Consider the following 18,407-nt stretch of genomic DNA (forward strand, 5'->3'; position numbering starts at 1 on the left):
CTTCCCCCAAATGCGCTGTTTTGGTGTCTGTAGCTGTAATGCAATTGAGGAGGAGCGAGGCGGGTCAAGGAGGAGGGTGGGGGTGTGGCCCTGAGCAGCTTGCAGCCACGGTACCATGCGCTCGGTTTACAGTGGATGTATCGCAATGGCGAGGCGCACACAGCCTTTAGCCGTGTTCTGTAAATATTCTAGAACACACGGGAGGCATGTCGCAGTTCATGTACTTCAGCGAGTCAAAGCCAAAGTTCCTTTCCCCCAATTCCTTCTCAACCATGGCTCAGATAACCCCTGCTACAGTCTCGTTGTGGAAATACAAGAGACGTCAAAGAACCGACAAGAAACACTTGCGTTACAGTGTGTGTATTCACACACACACATGTGGCGCTCGCACGGCCGTGTCTCATTGGCGGGCCAACGTCTCTGGGCGGGCCAGGCAGGGTAAGGGGAGGAGCTTAGATGCTTTGTGACAGACCTAAAGACATTCCAAATCAGCTCGCTTGAGCCTCCGTTTTTTTCAACGGCGAGCAGAACGGCTAGTGCTCGTTTAACACCAAACGCAAGCCACTGGGGGACCATAGGCAGGCTAGGGGAACTCATATTTATGTTAGAAAACCTCATAAAGTGAGATTTTCATGTCATGGGACCTTTAATGTTTTATGTTTGGGTCTCGCGGAGTGAGAAACCTTGAAGTTACTGTGGAGTTACCGTTATTACTATACCTACCTACCTACCGTTTCGATTTACAATTACTATTCCTACCGTTCAGAATTGAATACAGTTTGATGGTTGAATAAACCGTGGACTAGACACTGCCTCCGCCTCGTATTTGAGAACATTATAATATATAATATCACGGCCAAAAGCTGTGTGCACCTCCGGAATACAACCTGGTCTCACAGGAATCCGTGAAATGACTACGGTCGGACGCTTAACTCGAAATCCGTGGACACATCACGGAAACATGCCGATTTCCGTGATGTGGCCACGGAATTCGCTCCAATGCAAGTTAATGACGCTGATGTTCCGTGGCTCACACACGGATCTCCGTTTCAACGAGCGAGTCGACCACGGGGGCTTAACTGAAAACCCGGGTCGGTCTCACTGAAACACTTAAATTGTCCTTGTTGTGTCCACGGAAGTTGCTCCAATGCAAGTAAATGACAATAATATTCCGTGGCACACACTCAGATTCCTGTTTCAATCTGTGTGTGTGCCACATTTGACCACAGCGGGGGCTTAACTCAAAATCCGCGGTGGTCTGACGGAATCACTTCAATTGTCCGTGATGTGGCAACGGAATTTGCTCCAATGCAAGTAAATGACACTGTTATTCCGTGGCTCACACACGGATATCGGCGTGTTTCCGTGATGTGGCCACGGATTTCGAGTTAAGTGTCCGACCGTAGTCATTTCACGGATTCCTGTGAGACCATGTTGCTGGAATATTATGCACAGAATTGCAACCCTTTGGTTGCGACAGGGGCAGAGACTGTGTGTGTGAGCCGGAGGCAGAGCGGGAGAGACATAAGCAGAGTTAGAAATAGCAGGCGGCAGGCGCAGTTCGAAACTGGTGTTATTTGGAACAAATGTGCTGTAATTTCAACGCAAATTAAATTATATCGATATTGACGATATGGTCTCGTTTCATATCGCGTTTGAAAAAATATCGATATATTTTAAATATCGATATATCGCCCAGCCCTAGTGCCCATGGACTGCGGTCAACTTTATCGATGACGGATAGATTGCATCCAGACACGCAACGCTCATCCAACGGATGCATAGCTGCACGGAGATTTTTTTTGCAGTGGTCCAAACTGGAGGTGAAACAACGAAGTGCGTCATCTTCTATTAGATTAGATTCAACTTTATTGTCATTGCACAAGTATGGACAACCAGTACAACGAAATGCAGTTTAGCATCTAACCAGTAGTGCAATCAATAAAACGTTTTTGTTAAAGCAGCTCCATAATAATAATAATAATACATACACAGATAGCAGATAGCAGCTGGTCAACAAAGTTTAAAATATCCAGTCAGTTTATAAGGTGCATATAGCTCTGAGGGTCCATAGAATGCACTATGAATATAAAGTGAAAGTAATACATAAATGGTTAATACAGTTGATCCACATTAATTTTAAAGTGCATATAGTTCTGAAGGGTCCATAGAATGCAGTATGAATATAAAGTGCATATTGAAGTGCATAAGTAAAGTGCATAGGTGGTTTGAGGTAGTCAGACTGACCATATTCCATGTTCAAGAAGGGGGGGGGGGGGGGGGTCTAGTGTAGGGTCTTTGTGTTGAGCAGTGTTGTAGTGTTGTGGAAAAAGCTGTTTCTGAGCCTGCTGGTGCGACTCCTGAGGCTCCTGTAACGTCTCCCGGACGGGAGGAGAGAGAACAGGGCATGACTGGGGTGTGTGTGGTCCTTGATGATTTTGTTTGCACGTTGCAGACACCGTGAATGATGATCAGTGAGGGCAGGGAGTGATGTGGCAATTATTTTCTGAGCAGTTTTAACGACTCGCCGTAGGGCTTTCCTATCAGCCATAGTGCAGTTACCATACCACACGTGAAGCAGTTGGTGAGGATGCTCTCAACGGTGCAGCGGTAGAAGTTCCGGAGGATCTGAGGGGAGAGTCCAGCTTTTTTCAGTTTTCTGAGGAAGAAGAGGCGTTGTTGAGCTTTCTTGATCAGAGTGGAGGTGTTGAGTGACCAGGAGAGGTCTTGTGAAATATGGACACCCAGGAACTTGAAGTTGGTGACCCCTTCCACTTCAGCCCCGTTGATGTGAATGGGTGTGTGAATGCTTGCCTTTTGATTTCCGGAAGTCAACAATGAGTTCTTTGGTTTTGGTGGTGTTGAGCACAAGATTGTTACCAGCGCACCAAGCTGCCAAGTGCTGGACTTCCTCCCTGTAGGCTGATTCATCATTATTCCTGATCAGGCCGAGCACTGTTGTGTCGTCTGCGAATTTGATGATGGAGTTGGAGTTGTGAATGGGGGAGCAGTCATGGGTGAAGAGGGTGTACAGTAAAGGGCTGAGCACGCACCCTTGTGGTACACCAGTGTGTAGAGGAAGTGTAGTGGAGGAGAGGTTGTTTAACCTCACCGTCTGTGGTCTGTTGATCAGAAAGTCCAATATCCAGTTGCAGGTGGATATGCTGATGCCAAGCTTGTGTAGTTTCATGATCAGATCAGATGGTATGATTGTGTTGAAAGCTGAGCTGAAGTCGATGAATAGCAACCTAGCATAGGAATTGCTATTGTCCAGGTGGGTGAGGGCAGAGTGAAGGGCTGTGGATATGGCATCCTCAGTCGATCTGTTGGCACGGTATGCATACTGGTGGGGGTCTAATGCAGGAGGAAGGCTGGGCTTGAGGTGAGCTAAGATTAGCTTCTCAAGGCACTTGGTGATGATGGGGGTCAATGCTACCGGTCGATAGTCATTCAGACACGCTGGGTTAGATTGCTTGGGCACGGGGACGATGGTGGTGGTCTTGAGGCACACGGGAACAACAGCCTGGGCCAGTGACAGGTTAAATATGTTGGTGAAGACTCCAGATAGTTGCTCAGCGCACGTTCTCCACACGCGCCCAGGGATGCCATCCGGGCCAGCTGCCTTCCTTACATTCACCCTGCTCAGCACTGACTGCACGTCAGAGGCAGTGAATCTGAGGGGTTGTTCGCCAGGTGGTGGGGTAGTTTTGACAGGCGTAGTGCTGTTGTCACGGTCAAAGCGGGCATAAAAGTGATTAAGCTCGTTAGCAAAGTCGGTAGTGGTGGTAAGGGGGGTTGAGTTTGCTCTTCTGTAATCTGTGATGGCCTGTATTCCTTGCCACATACGTCGGGGGTCTGAGTTATTGAAGTGTTCTTCAATCCGTAGTTTGTGGCTGTGTTGGGCGGTCCGTATTCCCCTTTTCAGGTTAGCCCTGGATGTGCTGTAGGCTTCTGCGTTGCCGGATCGAAAAACAATGTCGCGGGCCTTTAACAGTAGACGGACGTCCTTGTTCATCCAAGGCTTCTGATTGGGGTATATCTTGGTCTGCTTATGAGTTGTGACATCATTTACGCCTTTATTAATATATTCCAGAACAGAGGAGGTATATGTCTCAATGTCCAGCTGAGAGTCAGAGGTGGCATTGGTGGCGAACAGACTCCAGTCTGTGCGCTGAAACCCAAGCTGTAGAGCGGCCTCTGCACCCTCGGGCCAGATCTTCACAGTCCTCACAGTGGGTTTCACCCGGCTACTGAGGGCTGTGTATCTGGGCAGCAGCAGCAGGGAAATATGGTCAGATTGACCCAGGTGGGAGAGTGGTATAGCCTTGTAGGAATGGGGGATGTTTGTATACACTTTGTCCAACATTCTGTCCCCTCTGGTCAGGCAGGAGATATGTTGGTGGAACTTGGGGAGTACTGACTTCAGGTTTGAATGGTTAAAATCCCCTGCAGCAATAAATACCCCTTCTGGGTGTGCAGTTTGTTGTGTGCTAATAGCAGAATGTAGCTCTTTCATTGCTAGTTTGGCATTAGCATCAGGGGGTAAACAGCCATAATAACAATGCATGAGTGTTCTCTGGGTAGGTACAAAGGCCGGCATTTAACAGACAGATATTCCAGGTTCTCAGAACAGTGACTCCCGATCGTGACAGTGTTTATGCACCATGCGTTATTGATATAAATGCATAAACCACCGCCTCTGGTCTTACCGGAGTCTTCAGTTGATCTGTCAGCTCTGAACATAGTCCGCCCCTGTAGTTCAATTGCAGTGTCCGGGATGCGGTTGTTCAACCATGTTTCAGTGTAGATCATTATATTGCAGTCCATAATCCGTTTATGAGAGGTAGTCCAGAGCCGTATTTCATCCAGTTTATTCGCCAGTGAACGCACATTGGCTAGGAACAAGCTTGGTAGTGGTAGCTTATGCGGGGTTAGCCTTAGCCTAGCTCGTAAGCAACCCCGCTTCTGTTTACGTTCCCGACGCCGCCTCCGGGCCCTCTTTTCCGGGAGAGCTGGTATGCTGGACCACGGTGCTCTGGCTATCTCCGTTGGAAGTTGAAAATCTTGGTATAAGTCGCTTATGCAGTAAGCATGGATATCCAAAAGTTCTTGTCTACTGTACAATATGTTCCCATAGTTGTAACGTGGGAAGATCGCAACCTAACGTGGGAAGATCGCAACCAACTGGGGCGACGCAGAGCCTCGCGCTGTACTCGCGACGCCATCTTGTTGCTTGAGAGGCCTAGCGGAGGAAACCGCTGGTATTCATCAAAGTCAGACAAACGACTGTCATTCACAATACTACAGAAACCAAGAGTGTACTCGCGCCACGAAACCTACCCATATCTTGGACACAAATTCAATGTAGCAGGCAACTGAGAAGAGCAACTGACGGCTCACCAGCGACTATTCCAACAGGCTTGACCTCATTGATTTCAGCCCTTTACCCATCATAATGGAGCTGAAGGCCATTACAGAAATAGCACTGGCTAAAATTCAGCAACTGTTCGCTAATCTCCACATTCCACAAACCACATTGAAAGAATTAAATGACAAGAATGTGTGACAAGTAAGGAAGTGGACCAGGCTAAACACCAGAGACATAATTTTCCAGTCCCAGAGGGATGGCGGGTTGGGTGTCCCAAACATCGAGTGAAAATACATAGCAACTAGAACATGCCATATACTCAATAAGCTTAACAGCGATCCAACGGAGAGAGAGATGGCCCGTGCATCATTTATTCAACGTCTCGAAAGATGGAAAGTCCCATTGGCAAAAGAGAATGAGGAGCAGTTCCTGGGATTTAAAGTTAGGAGCAATGGCAAATTGGACATCAAATCAGCTGGATTTTGCGTTTGGCCAGATTGGCTTGATTTTAACGACCTGTGCCACTGAACTGGACTACAATTTAAGTTGACGAGGCCGGACAGCGCAGCAGTCGCGCTTGAGGACATCATTGCGCCTCTGCTCATCCACCCCCGAGCAACCTACAAGCTCAGAAACAAGCATAACTAGTGTTGCGAGCTAACATCAACAGCAGCCAGAGCTACTATCCTCTCCATTAACCTCACACAAAGCGCACAGAACTGGACAAGCCTTAGTCTCCAAGGAAAATTATCATCTGCAAATCATTCCCTTTCTCAACCCATATTTTCCAACGTGTAAATTGGCGAGGAGGATTTCATTTTCACTATCAAAGCCCGGCTACAGGTTCTTCCAATGAAATGCATCTTGTCCACTTGGTACCCCTCCAGCCACGACCCAGACTGCATTCTCCACCCTACCATCCATAAAAATGAGACCACAGCTCATACTCGTACTAAATAGATTACATTTTTACAAAGGCCTGTACATTGCAAGGCATGATAGATTAGTGGACCTTAGTAACACAAGGCATTAAAGAAGTGCAATTGGAAACAAAGTTATACAAACACTAAAAATGTACTGGTTCAACTGTGAACACCTACTTTAGTAATATCCCAATATCCCTGATATCACCATAGTAGATGTTTCTAGTAAGTCAGTCAATATTGTGGATTTAGGATGTTGCTTTGACCTGTATATGGACACCTGCTCTAACACTTAGCTTTTTTACCACTTGTAAACAGTATCACAAACTTAGGTTTTAATTGTTATTTTTTTTGGGAGCCTTGGACATGTACACAAATTTGTATTGCGACGGTTACAACTCTGTGAACTAAGGAAACCAAACGCAAAGAGTCTTTCAAAGTATTTCTCCATCACTGCCCTAATAGGCAGTCTATTGATTTCGAGACAAAAAAAACATACCTCCTTCAATGTTTGGATCAGTAATCTTCCCATGTAAGTTAATGTGTGTGTGTGTGTGTGTGTGTGTTTGTGTGTGTGTGTGGGTGTGTGTGTGCGGTAGGTGCTGGGCCCTGGCTCTGTTTGGAGGTAACAATGAAACAGGTTTTGACCAGAACTCCACCTACTCCATCTTCTCCATCTCCATCACCCTGACAGACCAGGGCTTCCAAAATGTCTATGAGGTACACACACACGATTATTGACTTATCAGTGAAACTGATCAATAAAGTGGGTGAGTATGGAAGTAATTGGTAATTGGTCAATTCATTCATGTCATTCAGGTGGTTCACTTAGTGTTTCAATACATGAAGATGCTGCAGACCCTCGGACCACAGCAGAGGTACATACACGAAAGGCCCGCATACTCCAATAAATAGTTCTTTGACCCATTTATTCATTTTCGAAGACTTGATAAATAATAACTAATGAGGATGTTGTGGGCCTTTTCTCTCTCTGTTCAGGATCTATGAGGAAATCCAGAAGATTGAAGCAAATGAGTTCCACTATCAGGAACAGGTCAGGAAGTTAGAGTCTAATGGTTGTCGTTGGTTTTGCTGGCTATTATTGTGTTGTACTTGGTCATAATGAGTCGAACTGTTTCTGATTAGTTCTCACTAGGTCTGACTGGTTCTTACTGGTTCTGTGTGTTTCCTGACAGACGGATCCCATCATGTATGTGGAGAACATCTGTGAGAACATGCAGCTGTTTCCCAAGGAGGACTTCTTGACTGGAGACCAGCTTATGTTTGAGTACAACCCCCAGGTACAGTGACCTCCAACCTTTTCCTTGTGTTTAATGTGTTCAACCCAGAAGCAGAGCTAACATGCTAATGCTAAATCAGAAGCTTCTCTTAAGATTGATATGTCTTTAAAGATTTGATCCCCAATTTCTAAGCTTTTGGCATCCTTTTGCAATATGCCCTTAACCTCAGCCTGCTTTTCAAGGACCTTGATCGGAATTCATTAGGGCCCGACCGATTCATCGGCCTGCCGATTTAATCGGCCGATTATAGCCTTTTGGAAAATAATCGGCATCGGCCAAAAAGACGCAGATTACAACCGATTATTATTATTATTTTATTTTTTTTAATGTTATTGCGCTTAGTATCCTGCAGATTGCGCTCCTACTCGCCTTGCTAACTAACAACTTTAGCTGGAGTAAAAAAGAGGAGATTGAATTTTACCGTACAACATGAAAGCATGCTCGCTCAGGCAGCTGCGCGCTCACCTCACCAATGTACACAAGACGCGTTGTTTGAGCATGTTGTGCCTGTTTTTCTTTAGGTCCCAGGCCATGTTAATTTTTTATACTGTAGACTAACGGTGAGACCATACTGCTAAGCACGCACGTGTTAGTCACTGCTCACGAGCGCAGCACATTGGGAGTTAGTTATTTATTTTACATTTTACATTACACTCATTTTTTACTGTAAATGTATTCTAAAACACTCAAAGGTTCTGCATTCAATTCACATATTCGTCAAAAGTGTTTAAAGTATATTTAAGGTATCAAAAACTATGTTTTATATGTTTTTTTTTTTTTTTTTTTAATCGGACGATTAAATCGTAATTTTTCTCTGAAAATAATCGGCATCGGAACTCAAAAATCAATATCGGTCGGGCCCTAGAATTCATTGCAAGTCGCTTTGGAATCGTGTGTGTGTGTGTGTGTGTGTGTGTGTGTGTGTGTGTGTGTGTGTGTGTGTGTAGGTGATTAGTGAGGCCCTCAGATGGTTGACTCCAGAAAGGGCTAACCTGCTGCTGCTGTCCCCGGAACACGAGGGCAACTGTCCCCTCAGGGAGCGCTGGTTCACCACCAGCTACAGCATAGAGGGTAACACACACACACTACATGCAGATTGTATTAACTGATCAAAATGTATAGTATGTTTGTTGATTCTGTCTTACACTTGTCATTTTTACACTGCCAAATATGCCCGTCCTATACCCGCCTTTTTCACGCCATGTTGCGTGTGTTTACACTGACCGAGGTAATATACTGGCTTGAATTCGCACCCGAATTTCCACTCTCGAACCCTACACATATGTGGCATTTCATTTTCATGTTAATGCGAATCAACAGCATAGCGGTACCAGGGGAGGGCCTTGGGTAGAAGTGTTGTTGCGTTGTCTCTATGACCGAGACCACGCAGTGATATCAACATTAGTAGTTCTGACTGAAGAGATGGTGATTTTGGCGAGCTGCTGACCATCATTGGAGAGTAGGTGATGCAGTCACATTTAACGAAGACGAGGAAAGATGGAAAAATAAAAATATGTTGGTGTTTTTGCACTTGTAAATAGTTAATCGCGTTTGTAGCCTACACCCAGATGTCCTCTACTCATTCTTGCATGTGAGTGGCTTGAATAAAATAAAACAGAGTACGCAAATTATTCTAAAGAGCTCTACTCTCCGTGCATAGTCCCAACTGCTCCAATGAACCAAGAAAGCCGGCTCCTTGACTAGGGCAGAATATAGCCCCTGCGTTTTACACAGGCAAGACAGTGAAATTGCAGGGTGTGCCAAGCCGCGACCGTACCAGCTTGTAGCAGTGTAAAAATGCCTATGGTGTGGTTCTGTGAGACTGGTTCTGATTGTTTCGTTGCCAACCAACTGGTTCTGCTTTGTTCTGTCTCCTTCAGACATCCCAGAGGAGTGGGCAGGGCGCTGGAAAAAAGAACTTGCATTGAACTCAGACCTCCACCTACCAGAAGAAAACAAGTTCATTGGTCAGTCTGGAAGAGCAGTACCTACCATTACTGACCCAGAATGCAAAAACATGGAGCACACCCGGCAATGGCCTGTCTGTAAATACTAGAACCAACACAACTAGTTAACTAATTGAAATGTATCTGGTTAACAAGTGTCAACATAACCCTTAAAAATAGTCAACACTATAATAAGGTGAGACAGTAGTTTGAGTTGACTACTCGAGTAACTGAATGCAACTAAACCTACCTGCTTCCTGCTACAGCAACAGACTTTGAGCTGAGATCGCTGGACTGTCCCGACAGCGAGTTTCCCGTCAAAATCTCCAGCAGCGACAGAGGTTGTCTCTGGTACAAAAAGGACAACAAGTTCAAGATCCCTAAAGGTAAGACTAACTTGGGCTTGACGTTATACTCTATCCACTAGGGGGCAGCCAAGACCAATCGGATAAGACTGGACCTGCGGTTTATTTTCCTTGACCTCGATGGAAAGCATCATGAGGTCAAGGAAAGACGTGAAGGAGAATTCTTAAGAACTGAGGAAAAGGCTGTCGCGGTGCGAAGAGAATCCGACTGCACTTACTAAGCTCAGTCATTATGCGACGGCGGATGTAATGGACGAAGATGGACCAAGGATTTTGGATACTTCTGCGTTCTTATCGTGTAGTTTCTTGCAGGGGCCTGGGCGTATAAATGTTGACAACCAGGTGAAAAATACCACTTTATTACCATGGTGGGAATTGAAATAAACACTTTCAATAAAGGCTCCCAGTTACAAAATAGAAACTAAATAGTTGTCACATTGAGAATGGTTGCTCACGCTCACACTTCTGTCCTCTCATATTTATGGAAATAGATCCCAATTAGTTAGCCTGGTCCTACCAGACTCTCGTACTTCATTGCATTTGTATAGAGAGTCTGGACCTACTCAATTGGCAAACGTTAACTCACTTAAAGGCGGGTGTCCGTTAGGGTTGGGCAATCGTCTACAAGCTTCCATCGTCCGATAGCGCCCCCTAGCGATCGCCGATAGTCTATACTATCGGGGGGGTCATCTTTATAATAATTTTAAAATATTAATTATTTATAATAATTTATCACTTTGAAAAAAATCACGTTTTTATTTTTCGAATTTTTTCTTAAAAACAAATACGATGGTCTTCCCTTGGACCAGCCTGAGCCGTGAGCCTCCGCTGATTTAAGTTTCGATGCGTCGGCGCCGGCGGCACTGTCATGATGACACACGCTGATGACACACAGCTCGTAGCTGTGTTCGAAATCGTTCCCTATCACGGATATAGTGCACTATATAGGGTGCTCGCTATTTTGTAGTGTTGTTCGAATTCTCACTGGTTAATTTCATGCCCTATATAGTGCACTTAAAATACCCAAAATGTGAGTGTACATATGATGTTCCCTACGTGTTACTCCCATATACCACAATGCAATGCAGTCGTGTTTTTCAGGAGGAGAAGAAGAAGCTCAAAAACCGGAAGCGGCGAAAACGACTACGTTTAATGATGGAGTCTCCGGCTTTCGTTTAGAAATATCAACAATTTATTTGGGATTTAACAAGAAAATGAAACATCCTCCTCATCCTCATCCTCATCCGCTTATCCAGGGTCGGGTCGCGGGGGGAGCAGCTCAAGCAGGGGGGATCCCGAGTCGTTCCCAGGCCAGTGTTGAGATATAATCTCTCCACCTAGTCCTGGGTCTTCCCCGAGGTCTCCTCCCCACTGGACGTGCCTGAAACACCTCCCAAGGAAGGCGCCCAGTGGGCATCCTTACCAGATGCCCGAACCACCTCAGCTGACTCCTTTCTAAGTAAAGGAGCAGTGGCTCTAATCCGAGTTCCTCACGGATGGCTGAGCTTCTCACCCTATCCCTAAGGGAGACGCCAGCCACCCTTCTGAGAAAACTCATCTCGGCCGCTTGTACCCGCGATCTCGTCCTTTCGGTCATCACCCAGCCCTCATGACCATAGGTGAGGATAGGAACAAAGATCGACCGGTAGATCGAGAGCTTTGCCTTGCGGCTCAGCTCTCTTTTCGGTGCGGTAAAGCGAACGCAATACCGCCCCCGCTGCTCCGATTCTCCGGCCAATCTCACGCTCCATAGTACCCTCACTCGCGAACAAGACCCCGAGGTACTTGAACTCCTTCACTTGGGCTAAGGACTCATTTCCTACCCGGAGTAAGCAATCCACCGGTTTCCTGCTAAGAGTCATGGCCTCAGATTTAGCGGTGCTGATCCTCATCCCAGCCGCTTCACACTCGGCCGCCAGCCGATCCAGTGAGTGCTGAAGGTCACAGGCCGATGATCCAATGAGGACCACATCATCTGCAAAAAGCAGTGACGAGATCCTCAGACCACCGAACTGCAACCCCTCCCCACCACGACTACGCCTCGATATCCTGTCCATGTATATCACAAACAGGATTGGTGACAAGGCGCAGCCCTGGCGGAGACCAGCACCCACTGAGAGCGAAACTGACTGGCTGCCGAGAACACGAACACAGCTCTCGCTTTGGGAGTACAAAGATTGGATGGCCCTGAGGAGACCCCCTTACCCCATACTCCTGCAGCACCTCCCACAGTTTCTCCAGGGGGACCCGGTCATACGCCTTCTCCAGATCCACAAAACACATGTAGACCGGATGGGCATACTCCCAGGCCCCCTCCAGGATCCTTGCGAGAGTGAAGAGCTGGTCCGTAGTTCCACGTCCGGGGCGAAAACCGCATTGTTCCTCTTCAATCTGAGGTTCGACGATCGGCCGAACCCTCCTTTCCAGCACCTTGGAGTAGACTTTACCAGGGAGGCTGAGAAGTGTGATACCCCGGTAATTGGCACACACTCTCTGGTCCCCCTTTTTGAACAGGGGAACCACCACCCCGGTTTGCCACTCCTTTGGCACTGTACCCGACTCCCACGTGATGTTGAATAGGCGTGTCAACCATGACAGCCCCTCAACACCCAGAGCCTTTAGCATTTCTGGCTGGATCTCATCAATCCCTGGGGCTTTGCCACTGCGGAGATGTTTGACTACCTCAGTGACCTCCACCAGGGAAATTGACGACGAAACACCATCAACCTCGAGCTCTGCCTCCAACATAGAGGGCGTGTTATTCTGATTCAGGAGTTCCTCAAAGTGTTCCTTCCAACGTCCGACGACCTCCTCAGTTGAGGTCAACAGAGTCCCATACTTACTGTACACAGCTTGGATGGTTCCCCGTTTCCCCCTCCTGAGGTGCCGGATAGTCTTCCAGAAACACTTTGGTGCCGACCGAAAGTCCTTCTCCATGGCCTCTCCGAACTTCTCCCACACCCGCTGCTTAGCCTCCGACACGGCAGCCGCTGCAGCCCTTCGAGCCTGTCGGTACCCTGCAACCGAGTCAGGAGTCCTCCAGGATATCATATCCCGGAAGGCCTCCTTCTTCAGTCGGACGGCTTCCCTGACCAACGGTGTCCACCACGGTGTCCGAGGGTTACCGCCCCTTGAGGAGCCTAAGACCCTGAGGCCACAGCTAGCCACCGCATCTTCAGCAATGGAGGCTTTGAACACCGCCCACTCCGGCTCAATGCCCCCAACCTCCACAGGAATGCCAGAAAAGCTCCGCCGGAGGTGTGAGTTGAAAATACCTAGGACAGGGGCCTCCTCCAGACGTTCCCAGTTCACCCGCACTACTCGTTTGGGCTTACCAGGTCTATCCGGAAATTTCCCCCATTCCCTGATCCAACTCACAACCAGATGGTGGTCGGTTGACAGTTCCGCCCCTCTCTTTACCCGAGTGTCCAAAACATGCGGCCTCAGATCAGATGACACGATCACGAACTCGATCATCGATCTTCGGCCTAGGGTACTCTGGTACCAGGTACACTTATGAGCACCCTTATGTTCGAACATGGTGTTTGTAATGGATAATCCATGACTAGCACAGAAGTCCAATAACAAACGACCGCTCGGGTTTAGATCAGGGAGGCCGTTCCTCCCCACCACGCCTCTCCAGGTGTCTCCATCGTTGCCCACGTGGGCGTTGAAGTCTCCCAGCAGAACTACGGAGTCCCCTACTGGAGCCCCATACAGGACTCCATTCAGGGTCTCCAAGAAGGCCGAGTACTCTGAGCTGCTGTTTGGTGCATACGCACAAACAACAGTCAGAGTTTTCCCCCCTACAACCCTTAGGCGCAGGGAGGCGACCCTCTCGTCTACCGGGGTAAACTCCAACACCGCGGCGCTCAGCCGGGGATTTATGAGTATCCCCACACCCGCCCGGCGCCTCACGCCCTCGGCAACTCCGGAGAAGAATAGAGTCCAACCCTTATCCAGGAGTACGGTACCAGAGCTGAGACTGTGCGTGGAGGTAAGCCCCACCAGATCTAACTTATAGCGCTCCACCTCCCTCACAAGCTCCGGTTCCTTTCCCCACAGCGAGGTGACGTTCCACGTCCCCAGAGCCAGCTTCTGCCGCCCGGGTCTGGTCCATCGAGACCCCTGACCTTCGCTGCCACCCATGTGGCTGCGCACCCGACCCCAACGGGTCTTCCCACAGGTGGTGGGTCCATGGGATGAAGAGAGAGGGGGTGCCACGTAGTTTGTTCGGGCTGTGCCCGACCGGGCTCCGTGGCAAACCCGGCCACCAGGCGCTCGCCATCGAGCCCTCCGTCTGGGCCTGGCTCCAGACGGGGGCCCCAGGCTTCCTCCGGGCCGGGTCACATCTCCTCTTTTTCCGTTATTCATTGGAGTTTTTTTGAACCATTCTTAGTCTGGCCCCTCACCTGAGACCACTCTGCCATGAGAGACCCTACCAGGAGCACAAGGCTCCAGACAACACAGCTCTCAGGTCCACAGGGACACGCAAACCTCTCCACCACGATAAGGTGACGGTTCCAGGAGAGGTGAAACAAAATGAAACATTCAAAATTAATAAGAAAAACCTTGTTCAAGGAAATGTAACATTCAACATCAATACAACCTCCAGCTTTCCTCTAGAGTGCCCGGTTTGTTTACACAATCTGGGCGCATCTGTCTGCGTCACACAAATACCCGGCGCATTTACTGACGCAAATGACGTTTAGAAATGTTCAGCGTAGTGTCCGAATTCTCGTTTGTACGTTCCCTATGTAGTGCACTATATCATGAACACTATAGGGAATAGTGAGTGAGTGAATAGGGAACGATTTCGAACACAGCTCATGTACCACAGCTGTGACCCGGAAATGGTGCAGCGGGGTGTGATGTCATTTCGCCGTGCGAGCAGACCGGTAGGTTTCGAGCCCCTCTCCTCTCGCAGCAGTGAGTGAATACGGCAGGTCAGCGCTACATAGTATGTTTTCCACCGGTGCCAGTTAATTTCAATTACAATTTGCGGGGCTTTTTAAGTTGAAAAAATAGCTACCACAGCGCTTTAAAAAAAAAAAATAATAATAATTTGTATTTTTAAAATTAATTATTAAAATATAATTATCGGCTACTTAAGACGATCGACGATGGAATCCATCTATCGTCGATAGAATCGACTATCGGCCCATCCCTAGTGTCCGTTGTACTAAACTATTGGATCTGCCCAGTGCCAGGTGTGTGTGTGTGTGTGTGTGTGTGTGTGTGTGTGTGTGTGTGTGTGTGTGTGTGTGTGTGTGTGTGTGTGTGTGTGTGTGTGTGTGTGTGTGTGTGTGTGTGTGTGTGTGTGTGTGCATATATGTGTGTATATACATATGTGTGCGTGTGTGTGTGTGGAGACGCAAAGCAGGTGAAATCATCTGAAGGATAACGAGATTCTAACATTTGCGAATAAAGTGTACAATGGAAACATTGGAAACAGAGGACATTGTTCATGTTTAATTACACAAAGCATTCCATTCATTGACAGTGCTAAGTTAGCGACCAAAGAAAAAGGTAGACCACTTTGCAAAATCGAGATCACCAAAAGTAATGGCAACGTCTGTGTTGTGGGTGCTACATGGTTTGCTAGGTACTCATGGCTTACTGGTAGCATTAATAGCAATCGACTGTAATCCTGGCTCTGTTTGCTAATGAATAATGGCAAATCTCCAACGTGGGCTGTTCATGGTTTCCCTGATGTCAAAAATCTTGATAGGGCAACCAAACGCCACCACTAGTGTCAAGTTCACGTTTGTGCTGCTATGCGACTTTCCTTGCTAGGCACCATGCCTATAGATCAGGTTGAATCTAGAATAATGTTCTCGTTCTTTTACTAGTTTGTTACTCTGACCGTTCTGTTTGATATTGTGGAAATGGTGTGGAACGGGTGAATGATTCAGAGCATGATGCATTTTAATTGGCATCACTTTTGGTCAGTCTTTTCTTAAAACAATTGTGACTGAAAATAAACATAGCTAAATTACAACCAATAGCTTCAGTCATTGAGGGCAAAAAATAGGCCCAGATTTTTTTATTTACTTTTACAAATCAATAGTAGGCCTGATTTGACTAATGGGCTTTGCATCCTTTCCTTCTGCCCTTGTGGTCCATTTCAAAGACATGCTGCCCACCAGCTTTCAAATTACAGTGATGCCACTGGTGGCTTTGTATCAAATTTATTCACATAACTATCCCGCCCTACTATTTTGTAGTTCACCAAAACACCCTGAAACAACTTGAGTCTCACATTCTTATGCCACCATACACCAACAGTGCAAGCAGGCCAATGGCAACCAAGCGCGCAGTCCTTCCTCCCTCACTTTAAAAACTACCAGCCGCCACTGATATATATATATATATGTGTGTGTATATATATATGTATGTATGTATATATCAGTGGCGGCTGCTGGTCTTTTAAAGAGGGGAAGCTCATTTTTTGCCTACATCAAAATAGTTGTCAATTTATTTATACCTCAATTCGGCCCTCCGTTCCTTTTCAAGAAAATGGTCTGTGACCCTGTTAAATTAATAATGGAAGCAATTTCGCCAAGCAAATACCAAGAAATGTGTTGCAGTTTGTCATTAGACTTCACTTGTAAAATCCGCGATGGGACTGTCACTGAACTCAGATAGTGAAGTGACTGTGTATATCTCAAAATAGCTGTCAATCAAAAAGTGATTCAGACTTTCGACTGATCCTCCAATCATAACGCGGAAGCCCAGCGTCCAGGCTAGCCCAGGCCAGCCCACTGCTCCATCCACCCCCAGAGACGCTGAGCGTCCGGGGGCGGGACAAATCTGGGCATTTATCCAATGACCGTCGAGTTTCGAGGCAATGAAAAAAACTGTTCCATGCAGTCTCATTGAAGTGAATGGACGCTCGGCTTCTACGGTCTAATGCATTGACATTACGGGAATGTATGAGAAGTTAACAAAATCGAGTCAGTCTTGGATAAGATTCTTATCGAACTTGAACGTATTTTAACGAATTTGTAGTCAATGAAATGTTAACACAACAATACATATTTGACAATTTAATGTTCGAAATTTTAGGGGAAGCTGAGCTTCCCTTGCAGTCTTAGAGAAATCGCCACTGGTATATATGTATGTATTGGCGAGTGTTCGCACCGCACGTGCAGTGATTTATAGGAACTATTGCGTACGACACACACCGCTCCGCAGAGGTGTGTGTGTGTGTCTGGGTGTCGCACGCACGCTCCCCGGGACCAACCTAGGTCGAGACCCACTTGTTTCCGTGGTTCGTCGGTTTCACGGAGGCGCTCGGCCCGGCTCGGCTCAGTCTTAACCCGGTCCGACCCAGGTCACTCTGTTAAGTCCCTTCACAACAGTTACTTTAATACGAATTCGAAACAATGATCTATCTTTTTGCCTTGTTAATTAACAAAACCTCTTTTACGTCTCTGCCTTGTCTCCCTCTATACACGTCAGTCACAATCAACCATTGCTTGTACTATGCGCCACTTACCGTGAGGGGATCAGCTGGGAGAGCGCGTCGTTCTGCTTTGCCTGTGTCGAGGAGTCGACAGGGAAAAGGACTCGAATGATTGAGTTAACCTACTACAAATGTAGTCAGGTAGATTTATTTTTAGGTCCAATAAACACAATAACTTTTACAACCGAGTATAGATTTGAAAAGAAAAGACAATAAAAGAAGAAGAAATTAGATGTAAGGTGGACAGGATTTTAACCAAACTATGCTAAATCTAAGAGGGGATCCTAATTGAGGGTTAGGAAGGGTAGGCAGCGCTGTAAAGGGGGGGGGGGGGGGGAACTAATTAAGGTTAAGGCGGATTCCTTCTCAAAACACTAACACTTTCCGAGCGGGTCGGGGAAGGGTTTCTCCGAGGATTCCTTTCTCAAACCATCAACGCTTTTCCGACTGGTTCGGGGAAGAGGTTTCTCCGGGGCCCAATAAAGACTAAACTAATGCTGAAGTGGATTCCTTCTAAAACCACCAACGCTTCCCGAGCGGGTCTCGGGAAGGGGTTTTAAGACTAAACTAATGATAAAGTGGATTCTTTCTAAAACCACCAACGCTTCCCGAGCGGGTCTCGGGGAAGGGGTTTTAAGACTAAACTAATAATGAAGTGGATTCTTTCTAAAACCACCAACGTTTCCCGAGCGGGTCTCGGGGAAGGGATTTTTCCGAGGATCACCACTAAAAAGAAAAGAGTCTGAACCGAGCGCGGCGGTATCAGAGTCCTTAAGATGAAAATCTATTGCTATGTAGGCCAGTTTTTTAGAGCAGAAGAGAGCAGAGCAGAGCACACGACACCACACCAACAGCAGAACACCCAAAAACAGACTGAGCTCTCCCTGCAGATCTCTGCTTAACCCTTCTGATAACATAAGCCCTTTTGTTATACGTTTCCAAGTTCCCCTTATTTTGCCCGAGGGGCAACACAAGAAGCTTGAAATCATGCACATGTTATCACATGCCGAGTGTTCCCATATCATGGGGTCTAAAG

The 18,407-nt window shown here is 47.1% G+C and overlaps 1 protein-coding gene across 2 annotated transcripts in view; it reads left to right on the plus strand.

Annotated features, from left to right (window-relative positions):
- LOC130393796 (nardilysin-like) overlaps nucleotides 1-18,407 on the plus strand; it is a 55,741-nt gene that overhangs the window by 19,193 nt on the left and 18,141 nt on the right. For both annotated transcript variants that reach the window (XM_056604530.1, XM_056604529.1), the window contains 7 exons: nucleotides 6,891-7,011; nucleotides 7,111-7,169; nucleotides 7,291-7,345; nucleotides 7,488-7,592; nucleotides 8,540-8,663; nucleotides 9,473-9,559; nucleotides 9,805-9,924. In XM_056604530.1, coding sequence (XP_056460505.1) covers nucleotides 6,891-7,011; nucleotides 7,111-7,169; nucleotides 7,291-7,345; nucleotides 7,488-7,592; nucleotides 8,540-8,663; nucleotides 9,473-9,559; nucleotides 9,805-9,924 — 671 coding nt within the window. The remainder of the gene's footprint in view (nucleotides 1-6,890; nucleotides 7,012-7,110; nucleotides 7,170-7,290; nucleotides 7,346-7,487; nucleotides 7,593-8,539; nucleotides 8,664-9,472; nucleotides 9,560-9,804; nucleotides 9,925-18,407) is intronic.

Source organism: Gadus chalcogrammus, chromosome 12 (genome assembly GCF_026213295.1).
Source record: "Gadus chalcogrammus isolate NIFS_2021 chromosome 12, NIFS_Gcha_1.0, whole genome shotgun sequence".
NCBI lineage: Eukaryota > Metazoa > Chordata > Actinopteri > Gadiformes > Gadidae > Gadus > Gadus chalcogrammus.